This window comes from Rutidosis leptorrhynchoides, chromosome 1, assembly GCF_046630445.1.
Source record: "Rutidosis leptorrhynchoides isolate AG116_Rl617_1_P2 chromosome 1, CSIRO_AGI_Rlap_v1, whole genome shotgun sequence".
Classification (NCBI taxonomy): domain Eukaryota; kingdom Viridiplantae; phylum Streptophyta; class Magnoliopsida; order Asterales; family Asteraceae; genus Rutidosis; species Rutidosis leptorrhynchoides.
In genome coordinates, this window is record NC_092333.1 from 672,072,348 (window position 1) to 672,088,682 (window position 16,335).

General features: G+C 35.2%; 2 protein-coding genes across 3 annotated transcripts; both read left to right on the forward strand.

Moving 5' to 3' along the window:
- Nucleotides 1-309: 309 nt before the first annotated feature.
- On the forward strand, nucleotides 310-7,176 carry LOC139885937 (uncharacterized). 2 transcript variants are annotated; one of them, XM_071869684.1, is made up of 23 exons: nucleotides 311-642; nucleotides 910-1,107; nucleotides 1,185-1,215; nucleotides 1,334-1,518; nucleotides 1,611-1,770; nucleotides 2,014-2,110; nucleotides 2,278-2,447; nucleotides 2,664-2,830; nucleotides 2,921-3,103; nucleotides 3,181-3,270; nucleotides 3,565-3,645; nucleotides 3,987-4,130; nucleotides 4,232-4,314; nucleotides 4,484-4,625; nucleotides 4,769-4,852; nucleotides 5,180-5,341; nucleotides 5,433-5,520; nucleotides 5,733-5,813; nucleotides 6,057-6,123; nucleotides 6,215-6,314; nucleotides 6,401-6,517; nucleotides 6,618-6,674; nucleotides 6,812-7,176. In XM_071869684.1, the coding sequence occupies exons 1-23, from the start codon at nucleotides 517-519 to the stop codon at nucleotides 6,944-6,946; spliced, it is 2,748 nt and encodes a 915-aa protein (XP_071725785.1). In that variant the 5' UTR covers nucleotides 311-516; the 3' UTR covers nucleotides 6,947-7,176. The 2 variants fall into 2 exon arrangements, with proteins under 2 accessions (XP_071725786.1, XP_071725785.1); XM_071869685.1 differs by lacking the exon at nucleotides 3,987-4,130 and having other exon boundaries at nucleotides 310-642.
- A 2,260-nt stretch (nucleotides 7,177-9,436) lies between these two features.
- LOC139891574 (uncharacterized) lies at nucleotides 9,437-15,410 on the forward strand. The gene is made up of 4 exons (XM_071874580.1): nucleotides 9,437-9,806; nucleotides 10,748-10,905; nucleotides 11,389-12,174; nucleotides 13,845-15,410. Exons 1-4 carry the CDS (start codon nucleotides 9,554-9,556, stop codon nucleotides 15,201-15,203), a joined length of 2,556 nt encoding a protein of 851 aa, XP_071730681.1. The 5' UTR covers nucleotides 9,437-9,553; the 3' UTR covers nucleotides 15,204-15,410.
- Nucleotides 15,411-16,335: the final 925 nt, after the last annotated feature.

A 16,335-nucleotide genomic window follows, 5' to 3' on the forward strand; every position in this document is an offset into this window, starting at 1 on the left:
AAAGAAGGAAAAGCCTAGTTGGTGGAGAAAGAACGAGGAAAAAATATGCGGGGCGGGTCTCTTATTTGATTTCAACAGTGGCGAATTCCTAGTTGGACCAATCAAATAGCTCCACCTATTAGGTTTGAGTTGCATAAATTGGAAGTATTAGAATTAGAAATAGAAATAGAAATAGAAATAGAAATAGAAATTGGGTTTATCGGATCCAAATAGTAACGCCGCTAACGTTCAATATATTTTTAACTGTCAATATCGACTCATTGAGTTTCAACTGAAAGTCAAAATTGATCCATAAGACCTGCCATCTTTACTCCACTCTTGCAATTTCGCATACACAAAACTCGTGATAGTTCAATTATCAAATTCCCCAAACTAGTAGTGCGATCAAACCCTAATATTTCATAAATAGTATCTAATCCAAGCAAATCATAATTATATCAATATTAATGCCATCATCTTTCTCATTGGTTTCATCGATTGAATTCACGAACCTCGAATTTTACAGTGATTGGTGAGATGGAATTTAAATCGCGTGATTACAAAGCTGACGAAGAAGCATACTCACTCAGTCGCGTTTCAGTTTCTTTACATCCTTTATGTTCATCTCCATCTCCCTCATCATCCTCATCATCACATACACAGGTTGGTGTACTGCCTTAATATGTATATATACTGTTAACAATTTTTAATTTCACTATATTTTATATAGTCTGCTGGTCTATTATGTAACTACTAATTGAAATACAGTCACTAATAAAAATGTACTTCAGATAGAAATTAATATAAGAGTGGTGGATCATGGCCGTATGTTTATATTTATGCCTATGTTTATTGAGTTTTAATCTGATGAATATATAGTTTTATCTATCTATATTAGGCGGGTTTAAAGTTAGTTAATTTATATGATAGGATGATGGGAACGTTGAATTCTTTGATCCGTTAAGGGGGATGTCAATGGAAATCATGGAGCCTGTTGAAGATACGTCTGTCCCAGAAAAGCGTCCTGTTAGTCAATCAACTTCTCATATCTCTGCAAAAGAATGGGCGTCTTTTAATAAGTTATTAATGCAGAAATTTCATGTGCCCAAAACGATTTCAGTTTCTTCAGTAAGTTTTTTCAACATTACCATACTTATAGAGTGATTAATGAATGCTTAACCTGGGAATTTTTTTTTCAACTACAGGTGTCCAGCAAAACGATAAAGGGCAAGAAAGGTATGGTGTATTACTAGCTCCTTAAATTTTGCTTCTGTATGTGAAGATGATGACCACATGGAGTGTTAGTTGACTATTTTGACTAACTTTAAATGGTTATTATTTGTTTTATAATTAGTAATTGGAGAACTACCAGCAAATGTGCAGTCAGATGAACTGAATGAATCTCAAAAGATGACTGAAGGAGGGTTTAAGACTGTAAGTCAGCAGGAGTTTATCAAACGATTGCATGAACTTAAAGAAGAAATCAGGCGTGCTTGGGGTTCTGATGATCGTGTGACATCTTTAAAGTTGTCTATTAAGGTAGTTCCTGGTTGCTACCATTTTTGTACTTAAATTGCTTAATACTCATATCAATTTGTTATTTAGCAGTTCAAATTTGTGTCACCCTGCAGGTTGCTATGCTTCTGAAGGACACCTCCGTGGCACAGTTTTATCCAACTTTATTTGTTCTAGCTACTGATATAATGGACATGCTAGGTGATATGGTATGGGAACGGATTAAGGAGAAAGCCGAATTTGCAGATGACGGAACCAAAATATGCACTTTAGCAGGTTTTTACTTCCTCTGCAGTCTCAATGTTGTTTGTGCCATGAGCCAATAACCATATCTATAATACACACTGTCACAAAAAACACAACTAGTATAAAACTATATATATGTTATTATGTTTGTGCTGGACTGCTGGCGAAGGAGTTATAAGGACAATTAATTATCCAATGTAAAACTAATTATTATCAATCCCATACGTATTGCACATATTTTGCCAGTGCTGAATGATATATGATCTGTTGTAGATGATTTTAAAGCAAATAATATATGCCTTGAAGCCAAAGAGACATGCAGTAACTGGTTCCGTAAAATTGCTTCTATCCATGAGCTTCTTCCACGCATGTGAATCCCTTATTTTCATCTCTCTTTTTTGGTACATAAAAAATTATAATACTGTGATTTACCTAAAATTGTGTTGTCTACTTGATGTTTGTTCGTGGACAACCTTTGAACATTTTCGTTTTATGGGCTTTTGTTTTAGCAGCTGCTAATTTGACTTTGCTATTTAGTTATCTCGAGCTTGCAATATTACGATGCTGGCGGTTCATACATGATAATGCAGTGGATGAACTCATGCGTTTGGTAACGATGATAAGAGGGATTGCAGATCCACTTGCATCAGCATACTGTCTCTTCTTTTTGATTCACTCTGCCCAGAAACTTCCCCAGCATGATAAACGTACGTCCTTTTTGATGCTTATATGTGCAACATATATATGTATGTCTCCGATATGTATAATCCTGTAATGCAGAAATTTTGCATGCTATAGATAATAAGACATTCATGGACCTTAAGAAACTGTATTTTTATAAATTGAGTATGGTCAAAATGCTTACTGATGTTGCATTATCTAAGTTGGTTATATGTAACTCACACAATTTGACTACTACACAGGGCATCTTATAGCTTGCGTAAATCACCAAAAAGTTGTACTTGCACGGATTGTATCTATGAATGAAACCAAGTATGGGGATTTTTTGAGAGATAGAAGATTACTTATTAGCTTGATGGAACCAACGATTGAATATACTATGAGATGTATATTTAGAGATCCAGATCAGGTTAGTGAAGGGCCTTCTTCCAATGTGTAATCTCATATGCATTGCTGGTCTGTTTAAATGCATAGTTAACCGTATTGCTGATTTTCACAGGTTGCTGATATGATTGTAAAACTTGATTTAGGAAAGGATTCTTTAGAGTTAAATGGAAAAGTTCCTTGGATATCAGTTATTCTCCATTATATACTAAAGGAACTTCCAATTGAAGTAGTATGTGCCAACGGTGTAGAAATTCTTCGCCTTGTTGGCTGCAGCCGTGATTATTCTTTTGATCAGGTACTCTTTTGAACAACTTATTTGGCATCATGTATTTCCACCTGTGATTTAAGATGAAAAAACTGTTTTCTGTGCAGTGTTTGAATTACAAGATGCTTGGGTTAAAGCTTTGTGAGGGAATATCTCAAGTGAATGCAGTTGATGCAGTAATTGATGAAGTAATGCAGGTATAGGAAGATGGGTTGCTTCGAGTTTCCACTTTTTCACATTGTCTTATTCCCCTGTATATATGTTTTGATGTTTTCCTTTTTTCTTTATGATCATATCATCTGAAAATAGACGATGCACACCTATGATTCTTTATAATATGATGTATAATGTAGGAACACATCTATTAATGACACAAAATGTCAGATGTAGGACATTCAATTAATCAGATTGCCCTGTTTAAGATAAAAGAACTGAATTTTTTATATACAAATATTTACTGAAGAAGATGGTAACCAAAAGTTTCATTTCAGGTTGCCACCCAAAGGAAGAGCCTCGATGAGTACTTGAAGATCTTGGATTCTTATATGGATATTATTCTTCATTATAAGATGGTAAGTTCCATGACTTATGATTGCAAAATTATTATGGACCTTTTGGTGTTTACCAAGTTGATCTAGTTTCAATGAACTAATTTGTGTTTGAGATTACTTTTAATTTAGTATGCATAGCTTGTAAAGTTATGGTTAAAGTTGTGAACGCTGTCAATCTACAATGAAAGTATTGATATAATTTGACCAAGATAGGCTCTCTTTGGCAAAGATATATGGACCATGATAAGAAATTTTTAGCTCTAAATTTAAAGTTTGCATGGTTTTGCGTTAATCATAGAGTATGTATAACTGTAAATAATGAGAACAACAGGCTGACTGTCCAGCCCTTGCTTTATTTGTAGAATCCATATGTACACTCCATTTTGGGTGAAATATATGAGAGGTTGTGCACTGAAGTGGTTACTGAAAACGAACTGGCTAGCCTACAATCTATTTTTGTAAAGCTGGTCACACATTTTGACAATATACAATATGTTTTTGATCTGGTAAGCTTCGTGCTCGACCCGTTTTTGTATCTAAATTCAGTCTTTACTGCTGGAGGTTTCTTCATGACCTGATGATGGTTTTTTATCTTATATTACTTCAGAACTATTTTGTTGACATATTGGATGTCATGCATGGTAGCTCAAGAAGCATTGTGAGTATGCACATCCTTACTACTGCCACAAGGTACTTCATTAATATGTCCATGCAATTATATAACACTATTTGGTATATATATATATATATATATATATATATATATATATGTTAGTTTATAAATGGGAAGTAAAACTTATGGTTACTTATTTGTTCTTGTGATTGTAATATGGATCTTTTGTCTTGTGTGATTGACCAGAACTGATCGCATTGATGATCCTACCACAGTGAAACTTCTATTTGATGTTGCCCAGTCTCTGCATGACAGTCTTGATTTCTCAAGCACGAAAGAGGATGATAATCAACAGGCAAAGCGTTTAATTACTCGTTTTGTTGATAAGGTATTCCATTTAGCCTTCCGGTAGGTGTTATTAGTGCTTGTGATGTACTGTAAAGCAGTTACATATGCTTCTTTTTATATCATGATGTTTACTTTATGAAAATCTTCATGTATTCTATACCGTTGACTATTTTTTATTGTCAGGTTGACCATGGTACAGATATGGATCGCCATTTGACCTTCTTAGTTGAGTGTCGTGGAGCTTTCAGCAGCATGAATGATCTAAAGGTTTAAATTTTTAATAGTTGCAAACTTGTGGACATCTTATTATATTTCTTGCTTTGCATCGTGTTAATTAGTCTGGCCGATGGATATCCAGGTTGTATGTAAAACTAGAGGTGGCATGATGGGCGGGTTGGGTAATGGATGAAACATGTGTATTTCTCATGAATTAAAAAGGATTGGATCAGGGTTGACCCAGACACTTTTTGTTCTCTTTTCACTTGATAAATGTGTTAACTATGGTCATAAAAAAGATAGGGTAATAATATAATTATAATTATAAATATGATAATAAATGTGGCAATATTATTTACAGTTTGACTCAACTGGCAGGAGATCCTTGTTCATTCGAGCAATCTTTTAGCAACCAGAGCTTTGAGATCGAAAAAGGAGAATTTGAGTTTTATTAAATCGTGCATCACTTTTAATGAAGTTACAATACCATGTATTCCATCTCATTCCAGACAATTAATCTTGTACCTTGAAACAGCAGAGGTAAAAGTTTGGTAAAATTTGGTTTACATAAACCACAATGGATCATAAGTAACATTTGGCTTATCATTTTTCATATTGATTATAATACCAGGTTTCTTTGTTTGGAGGCTTGATTTCTCACTCAGATGGACTGTTAGATTCCGCAATTGGCTGCTTACAAAATGTGTACTTGGTAGATGGTCAGTTTCTGCTATAATTCTTGTACTAGGGAAACTTTAATGCATAGCCAATCTGTCTTAAAAATTTAAGTTGTTGCATAACCATTATTATTTTGGAAACTATGCAAGGGAATATTTTAATGAGCAACAAACATCATATTGTTGTCCAATTTACAAAAAATTCTTGAATTTTTTCCTGAGTTTCTAACTTAGCTTATACGGGCATGATGTAGGCTCGAGGAAATCTAATGAAGATACTGATGGTATTGTTTCCTTAATAAGAAAGCTGTGCAGCTTCATGATCTTGGTTCCAGGTTATTCAAAACTTTTTCATTAACCTTTTACGTAATTGTTAATTTGTCAAAATACTTTAAACAAAGGAGATCTGATTGGTTATGATGGGTTTAGTTGGGTCTGTATTAAATAAGCTATTTTGACCCATTACCCAATCTACCTGACCCACCTATTTTGCTACCTCTGATTACTGCACTTTTGTTATACTCACCCACTTACTCATACTTCTAGTTATCTGATGTTTTACGTTTTCTAAATTAAAGGTCATTTAGAACGAGGAGTTACATGCATTCCCAAGAACATATTATCCTTGCTTGATTCACAATCATGGTAATGCTTGTCTCTCAAAATTATCGCCGTTTCATGATTTTTTGATAATATTTACCTCTAACGCCGTTTCATGTTTTTTTCACACTTGTAGGGTTACACCAAAATTAAGATTAAGGGTCTTATGTTCACTACTTTCATTATCTGCAACATGTGCTCAAAACGAGCTCCCATACCATGCAATTCATGAAGAGGTACTCCTACAATCTTGCTTGCAACTTTTATATGATAATTGCACAATTTAATTTTAAGTACACAAGGTTTAATTTTTTTCTTCCAGGTTATAGGCAATGATCGTTTATTCTTTGGTCATGAAATGTATTCCCGGGAACTTGAGTCGTTGTCTAGTGTTATTGTACATAACATGGTCGATACTATTCCACAAGAATCTTCGCAGGTGATCAAGTACATAATTAAGTTGTTATTGGGGGAATGTTTAGTGTATTTCTCAGGATACTAATTTTTTTATATCACACATTATTTTAAATATTGCTTAGGCTACACGAGGAAAGCTGGCACTGGAAGTTTGCAACTGTATTGTGTCATTTTTAGCAGTACGTTGAATACTTGAATATATTATCATAGTACCTTTTGTTTTCTCTTTTAAATTTAAGATTAAAGATCCACATTACAACAAACAGTTTTTTTGCCATGAAAAAGATCATTAAATGTCTTGTGTCGATTTTGATAGGTGAATAATGAGATATCATCTATATGCTCGAAGTTGGTGGAGACTGCCACAACATGTCTTGGAGCTAATGACAAATATTTGCAGTCGACGATTAGTTTTGTGCATAAACAGTCCCCAGTGTGTGTTGAGGGATAGTGATTATTACAGAAACTATAAACGCATAATGTTCACTATAACACAATTTTTTATTTCTCTCTCACTATTCATGTTACAAAGTAGATAGTAGATTGATTTTGATTTAATGGTTTTGTATTTCTTTCCTAATATTTTTGGAACTTCTTGCTCTAATTTTGCCTAAAAATTTACTAAAAGGTTCATAGCTTAGCGATACGAAATGAGCCTCCCCAAGCTAAGAAATTGAGAGTTGAAGCCTCACTTATAAGATGTAAAATTTGTTGTGTTAATTTGTGAATTTGTCCTTTTAATTGTTTTCTTCCTAGAATTAGATGTATGTATAATGATTTATAGAAAGGAGTAGGTGAGTTAACAAATTGAACGCTTCTTTGGATCTTAACAGTGTTGTGTTTGATGAGTTTCCCCACGATCTTTTAGCTATTACAAACCGGATAATCATGACGGGGCATCCATTCTACGATCATCACTTAGAGTCGGTCCAAGATGGTTTGAATGTTGATCGTGGTATTGACATTGTTGAGGCGGTTGTACATCCTTTGGTGGTTGTAGTTGACATGGCTGTTGAGGTGGAAGATTCCTGGTTGGTGTTTGGTAGTATTGGTGTTAAGGATGAAATGGATTCTATTCATGTCATGAGTCCTAAAAGGCAATCCGGCTTCGGTTCATCCTGACGCAGATGTGCCTTAAACCATTGCTTCACCTTCTGTCGTTATTATTTACCTTCTATTGTTATTATTGATAATGATGAAGTTCAAATGCCTCCTAAATCGGGTTGGGTAAACAAGAATAAGCAAAAGAAGGGTGTGGACAACGGGGCATTTGTTTTACGGGACGAAGAGGATGTTGGCACCTCAGATGTTAATAAAGGGTTCTTCCAAGACTTAGCACATTGCGGTTTAATTCCTCCATCTCCCGGGACTTTAATCGGAAGCAAATTTTTTAAGGTCCTATGGTTATTCCTTAACGTCTCGAAAGGTAAGAGCAGTGGCGGATCTAAGAATTAGAGTCAGTGGTAGCACATAATAATAACAATAGTCCATCCGTTAGGGTACCAGTAGGGACGGTCCTCAATTTTTTGCTACCCTAGGAGAGATGATTGAATGGGGCAACTTATACTTTTACGTCACTAACGTTAAGTAACTTACTAAATAGCATCGAAATGTATTTTCGTATAAACTTTTTTGTTCAATTGAAAAAGAAATAAATTCATAACCTTTCAAGTTTCAATAAATATTAAAAGATCAATGATGTAGGTTTAAAACCACATACATTTAAAAATAAAATTTTCATAACCTTTCAATAAATATTTTTCGTAGATGTAACACTATCAAATTTAAACAGATTTAATATAACAAGCGGTCAAACACTATGTGTGGTACTTTACATTTTTTAATAACTTCAAGGATTACAGTGATTACAATGACAATAACAAGTTTTTGGGTGACTCGCGCGTTGCAGCGGTTTGGTAGAACAAAAGCACTCTAAACCACTCAACCAACCTTTCACTTAGATTTGTATTTAGGAAAAATTAAAACCGCAACAATGATTTGAACTCGCCACCATCTACCTAAATAGACGCGTGCCAAACCATTCAGCCAACAATGTTTTTACGGTATGTACTACAAATTTTAGTATATATTTACTCGAAAAATGGGGTTTGAAAAGTCAAAATTGCAGACTAAAATGAACAGTAACAATTGCAAATTTCCAAATGAATATATAGATAATATTTAGTTATCAATATATATTATAAAGATATAAATTGTTGCTTTTATAAATAAGAGGGTGCAAAATGAAAACTAAATTAATAGAGTACAAGTACATATACATTGACGTATCTTTGCCCACCCCACACAATAAAAGTTATCTTCTTCAAAAAGCCTTCCTATATGCAACTATAACATCTACTTTTTCTTCTTCTTTATGTCTATTCTATCCATTGTGCTTTAAAAAACACAAATTAGTAACAATAGATAGCTTATTTAAGTGGTAGCACGTGCAACCATTCAATGTCATGTAGATTCGCCCTTGGGTAAGGGTGTGCCAATTGATAAAGTCATCGGGATTACGAAGGCCCTGGATGCAAGGAATCAGAAAGGCTCATCCAAATCATTTTTTAATTTCTACTTTGACTAGTCGATGTTTGGTTTGTTTTGTTAGTCTAGTGCTTTTTACGTTTGTTATTGTTAGTCTTATATGTATTATTGTTTAGCTGTATTGTTCTCGACTTTATTCGCTTGTCTTAGTGCTTTTGCTCTCAAATAAATTCGATTGGAGTTAGCATTATCTTGTAACGTTCACTTAGAGTCTTTATGCGTTTGTCTTAGTTGTATTAATCTATATCTATAGTTTCTATTAAATCTCTAAAATGATGATGTAATAAATAGGCTAATTTCTATTAATTAATATTACAATTACAATTAGTTATTCGTTATTTAGTGATAAAAAAAATTATTTCTCATATTGTAATTTTGCTAAGTTATTATTGTACGCGGTGATCGGTTTGAGAGAGGTAATTGTAGTTCTCTAAGACGGTCTTTCTCTCTCATAGGGTTTCAAATGCACAAATATTAGGGTTCCCAATTTACCAAATTCTTAACAGAAACAATGAATATCGAAATTATTGGGAGGCACGCGCTTCTCTTTGACGATGATACCAACGCCGCTTTCATTAACTCCGACGACGCACTTGTTGAATGGAATTCGCTGCTAATCGACCGTTACGACGTCCGTCATCTCCTTTCCAGCCCTCCGCCGTCTCGACGGCGGCGCAATCCGCAAACGACTCACTCATCTTCCGCCGATGCGGAAATCGATTATGAACGATATCTCGATCTCCCCTCACCCTCCGATGAACAAGGTAATTACACTCCGGTGATATAAACAGTTGTATTTCATTTTCAACAGATTATTGACCTACTGCTTGTTTTATTCTACCTGTATATACCTTAATTACATCTTACTTATATATACACATAGTTGTCACTTATCACATAGACAGTTGGTTTTTGTAATTGCTTGTTGCATTCCGGTTACATATACATGCACAATAGGTACAGATACATATGTGTATGTATTATGTATTTCCATTTCCGTATATTTTGCCGGAAATGTAAGATGTAAAGTTATAGCAGTTTACAGTTATGCAGTGAACTAGTGATGGTTAACAGGAGTCAGATTTAGGCATTGTCATTGTCATCATAGATGATATAGAAATTCATACTCCATATGATTATCATCAAATTAAGTTTCTGTTGTGGTGTTGTAACGCCGTTTTAGAGGTATATTGTTAATACTATTTTCCATTTTGTATGTAGTATTGCAAATATACATATTTTGACTAAGGTTATGATCTTGGTTTAAAAGGGCAATAGGCACTCCGAGACGCTAAGGGCCTGGGCCCTAAGGCGAGCGCCTCACATAGATGAAATACCATAAATGTGTTTTTTTGGGTAATGGGTTATACCCGGTAAATATAACATTATAACACCATGAGTGTGTTAGCAACTTTCTCTTAGGATAAGGTTAGTATGCATGGACATATATTGAAATAATGGTCTTAATACTGAATATGATCATAAAGAAAATAGCCCTTTAGAGCTTAGTAAACAGAATCACACAATTAAGTTACAAAACTCACTAAATACTTAAGGCGCCCAAGGCACTGCCTTATGTCAAAGTCTTACCTAGAGTCACCCGTGGCGCTATGCCGAGAGGTGCCTTGCCTAGGCATGTTTTTTCAAACCAAGGTTATGATATGATTGTGCTTTTAAACCTATCTAACTTTTCTGTTTAATGCAGAACATGCGAAACCAGAACCTTTGGGTGGATTTAATGCTGTTCCTTTTTCTTATGGAAACTATGAGGACTTTAATGATAAAAAGATCGCCGAGGCGGAATCAGAAATCTCTGGATTTCAACCCCCCTTTACTGTCCCTGACAGCCTGGTTCAAAACTTGGTAAGTTCAAATACATCAGCTTCTATTGAACTTCATAGTCATGATGTTATTGTTCACGTGTAACTCTTACTTAGGGTGGACGTGACCAACACATAATTCTCTGAGGTACATATGTTATTTTAAAGCGTACCATGTCTAAGTTTACAGATGCTCGGAGCAGGGATTGAGTTGTGACTTAAGGTTGCCATTCACAGGCACCATGTTCTCTTTTGATATCATTTGCAAGGGTCCATGCAGGTGGGGTTAGAGTTATATAATGTTTAATTATCGTAAAAATAAAAGATTCATCACACAACTGGAGAATGGAAGCAACATATTTTAGTAAATTTTATCATCATTTTGTGATTTTCTTTTCTTTTATCTCTCTTATTATTCTTATTTGCCATTTCCAGTCAGTTGGCTATATATGTTTATGCAACCTTTTCAGTTCCATTTTCTAAGAGACAATATTCTGTTTCTTCTATCTGTTTTTGTTTTATATAGCCTCCTACAGAGAAGGTACATCAGATTATTGCAAGGACTGCTCTTTTTGTCAGCAAAAATGGAGGGCAATCTGAGATTGTTTTGAGGGTGAAGCAAGGAGACAACCCAACTTTTGGGTTCTTAATGCCTGACCATCACCTACATCCATACTTTAGGTTTCTTGTTGATAACCAACATCTTCTGCAATCTGATAATGAGAAAACATCCACTACAGAGAATCCTTCTGGAGCTGGAGCATTGTCATTGCTTGGTTCTGTATATGGAAATGTTGAAGATGATGATGGGGGAGTAGAACCTGTGTCATTGTCTGTAGATGTGGATCCCACCAAGTCTCATGCATCGTCTGTAGATGTGGATCCCACCAAGTCTCATGCACCTGGAAAAACTATTTTGCCAGCTGTCAAAGATGAACCTGTATCTAAGCTTTCAGTTCCATCCAAGGAAGATGCTCCTGTTCAAAAAAGGAGCCCTTCACTTAATTCATTGAAAGCTGAACGAACTAGTAGTATGAAAAAAGATGAGTCATTGGATTCACTTTCTGTTGTTCCAGATAAGTTGCGGGCTTCTTCTCTCCCTCCAATACCGAAGACTGAGCAGATGGTCCTGGATCCTCCGTATGACATGAAACGATTGGTTGACAAGATAGTAGAGTTCATCATCAAGAATGGGAGGCAGTTTGAGGCTGTGCTTATGGAACAAGATCGTGGTCATGGAAGATTTCCGTTCCTACTCCCATCTAATATATTCCATCCTTATTATCTAAAAGTTCTCCAGCAAGCCCAGGAGGTACTCTCTTCTGAACCATTTTGATCATTTAAAGTTTATAGTTTAAGTGTATTAGTGGATGTCTATTAATACTGCTTTTACTTAAGCATCATCACATTTTCTTCAGACTTCAATGTTGGCATGGGCATTTGCTTGAAGTGTGAACATAATCACTTTTTAGTAATGCAAAACAATTGTGGACTGATTTGCTAATAAATCATAAAGTTTCAAGTTGCATACTGTAGCTAGTAGCTTCATACAGGATTTGTTAACTTATGTATTTTTAGCAACTTCAGATGTGTATTTAAGTTACAGGTGGTCTTTAACTTGGAGTTATCCCTTTCACATGAAATTATGATCACAACTGGAGCTGTGCCTTGAACATTTAGTTGTCCTTTTAAAAAAACAATTGCATAATTCATTTTGCTTTTATTTTTTATATAACTGTAACTATATATATATCATATAGCTACACTACTTACTATATATATATATATATATATACATATATGTATATATATACATATACATACATATACATATATATACATATATGTATATATATACATATACATATACATACAAATATGTATATATATACATATATGTATATATGTGTATATATGTGTATATGTGTATACGTATAGGTTTTTGTACCGATGTTTATATGTATACGTATATGCCTCTGTATCTATGGGTATTACTTAGGTTATATATAGGTTCCCGTTTATATGTTTGTATCTGTTTATGTATGTATGTATGTATCTATGTGTATATATGTATGCTTGTATCTATACTTAGGTATATATACCTATGAATGTCTCTTTATGTATACATGTTTAGGTATAGGTATTTATTCATGCTTGTGTGTGTGTGTGTGAGAGTGTGTGTGTATATATATATATATATATATATATATATATATATATATATATATATTTATGAGTGTGTGTGTGTTGGTGTGTGGGTGTGAGAGTGTGTGCGCGCGCGTATGGTTGTATGTTTGTGCTTTTTGATTGTTTGCATGTCTACTTGGATTTACATATTTCTGCGCATTATATTTGCCATGCTATCTGTCTTATTGTTGTGCATTACTGCTATATGTGTTTTCTTTTATGGCTACTTTGTTTGGTTGCATCTTTCTAGGTGCACATAACTCTTGCAGGTACGTATGCCCGCGCCTTTTCGTTTTGAGGAGCATTCCTGGCCGGAGGTCCTTTAGGAAGCAATCTCTTGGCTCTCGAGTAGAGGGAGAGACGATCTTATCTAGTCACGGGTTCTATACCCGCGGGTGGAGTAGGGACTTCCTTCTAGAGCTCGAGGAATGATTGTCTACACTCCACCTCCCCCATACCCCACATTCGTGGGATTGGGCATTGTTGTTGTTGTTGTTGTTGTTGTTGTTGTATTTTGCTTTTATTTTTTCTTCCACGTAAAGGTTTTTACTTTGAAATAAAAGATGTTGAAATAAATATCTTTGTTATCCAAGTCTAGTCTGACTCTATGGATATAGTATTATCAGTTATCTGCCACTGGGTGTTCTCAGTTCTTAGATTCTGATCTTAAAAGATTGTTACACATGCATTCATGTCACGGTCTTGACTGTTATTGATTGTTATCATTGTTGCGTCAACTTAACTTATTTGGTATTTTTATTTCTTCGTTTGATAGTTTTTCTTTCAATTGTGTAGCCGAAGTTAACTGTCAGGGGTTTGCACAATGAGAAGGATGATTTCGGAGGACATATTCCGAACAAGAAAAGGTCTATCTCAAGGGAGAATGAGAATAGAAAGGTGGAATCTGATGATGTACCATTTGATTCTGAGAGGAAAGAGAAGTTTAAGATGGTAATTAACAAAAGTAAAAAGGAAGGTTCAGAACCAGCTAAAGCCACACAACCGCAACTTGAAGTCCAGGTGGATGCTGCTCAAGCAGCAGCTATTCTTCAGGCTGCTACGAGAGGAATCAAACTTCCAAATTTAGGAATTCTTACTGGTCAACCCTCTAATGAAGCTGAATCCTCTGAAACACAAATGACTCGTGAACAGAAAATAAAGGCAGAGAGGCTAAAACGGGCTAAGATGTTTGTAGCTCAGCTGAAAAGTGGAGCCGCTCCATCTAAAGCTGAACCCTCACGTGGCTTATCAGTCGAGCCACAAGGATCAGGGGCTAATTACCGCCTTGCAGCTAAAGAAAATGAGAGGAGCACAACCCCTTCAACTTATGACTCCACAGACAAAAAAGTAAAATCTGAAAATGAACATTTGAATGAAGAAAGGCGGTCAAAGAGGAATTACCGAGCTAGAGCCGAAACAGCAGAAACACTTGAAGATGATGAAGAAGATGAGAGAGAAGGAAAAAGGTCACATAGACACCACACGAAGAAGCACCGATCTCGTAGTCGTTCAGTTGAAGTTGAAAGTGAAGAAAAAGATGATGAAGAAAGAGATAATAAGCGTGTAAAGAGAAGGCGCCGATCTCATCGTACATCACATAAACACGATGATATTGGCAAAAGCAATGAAGAAAGGCGTCATAAGTCATCAAGAAAGAAGAAGCATCGATCTCCTAGTTCTTATGAGGAAGATGACTATGGAAGAAACCATGAGTATTCGAAAAGGAGGCACCGATCACGCCATTCTTCACACGAAGAGTCTGATGATGGAGTTGACAGCGACCACAAACATTCTAGGAAAAAACACAAACATAGATCTCACAGGACATCTCATCACAGTAGAGACAAGCATAGGAAAAGTCACTCCTCTAAACATAGACATAAACTTGATGACTCTTCAGAAGAGGGGCATAGGGACCTTAAAAAGGATGATAAGCATAAAAAGGGTTTGAACTCGGATAGAGAAGAACTCGAGGAAGGGGAGATCAGCTTAAAATTGTCGGGTCAGTCGGTTGATGGTGCTAGTCAAAAACATCTGATGGATGTATCAAGTTCTCATCAAGGTCAGAGATCGCCAAGTCAGCCAATTGAGACAACTGAGGTTCCTGATGACCTCAGGGCCAAAATCAGAGCAATGTTGATGTCCACAATGTAAGTCCCGTACTTAAGTTATAAGTTAGTTATCTATTTTGTTTTGCATACAGATGACCATATTTAAATTTCTTGTATAAACTTCAAAGTTTGTTAAGATTAGTTTTGCTTGTAGTTCAAAAGGGCGACTTTAATCAACAACACATTTTTGGAACTTGAACTCAAGATCTAGAAATATCCAAGTAAATGTTGTGTTTGGCAAAAAAAAAAAAACATTCTTTTAAGTATCGAAAGTTATGATAACCGAACTGCTTACTCGTATCCATCCCAAAGGGGTCCACGTTTAAGATGTCAGTCTAAGCTTTACATTATATTATTAACGGACTGTAGTAACGCATTACAGCAACAGGTGTGAGAAGTGAACTGAAGACCTAAGCCTGTGTTCTTTTAGTCAGAACCCCCTTTTGAATATTTGAAATTAAAAGTGAAGTAGGTAGTTAGATAGTAGATGTAGATAATAGATAATTAGATAATAAAGTACAACTTGATGTGCATATATACAACATATGCACACGCCTGGTGGTAAAACTTAGTATAAAAGAAAGTGTTTAAATTGTGTTTATTGATATCGCTGATCCTCCAGAGTCTTGTAAACTGCTAGTTCTTATTTTTGTCATCTAAACACAAACTGGCTTGAGATTGGGCTTTGGATCAAGTCAGATGAGTGTGGATGCAAATTTGGCTTCTTTTTTTTTTTTTTTTTTCATCCTGTCAATTTCTATTGGGTCTACAAAAGTTGTTGCTAGAAGTGTACTCATTCAAAAAAAAAAAGAAAATTTCTCCTATGGGTCAACAATAGCAGCCACAAGTCTTCTATCCAACTACTTGTACTACATTAAATTCCCAAAAGAAGCCAAAAACATTAATTTGGTTTTGGTTATATTTTTTTTTTCTTATAGTTATGTTGCCTTCTTGATACCTAAGCCAGTTTACCTTATATTGTTATTTTTTAAACAACTGTCTGCCTCAACAAGCCTCCGATAGCTCTTTTGTCAAATTGCAACGCAATCCTTTATTGAATTAGGGCAGAAAGCGACATGGGTCTGAAAAATCGGCAACCTCGTGATGGCGAAAGTTGACAAAGCGTCATAACAAGGGAAGAATAATAGAACCCCTTTTATCAATGCTATTGAATT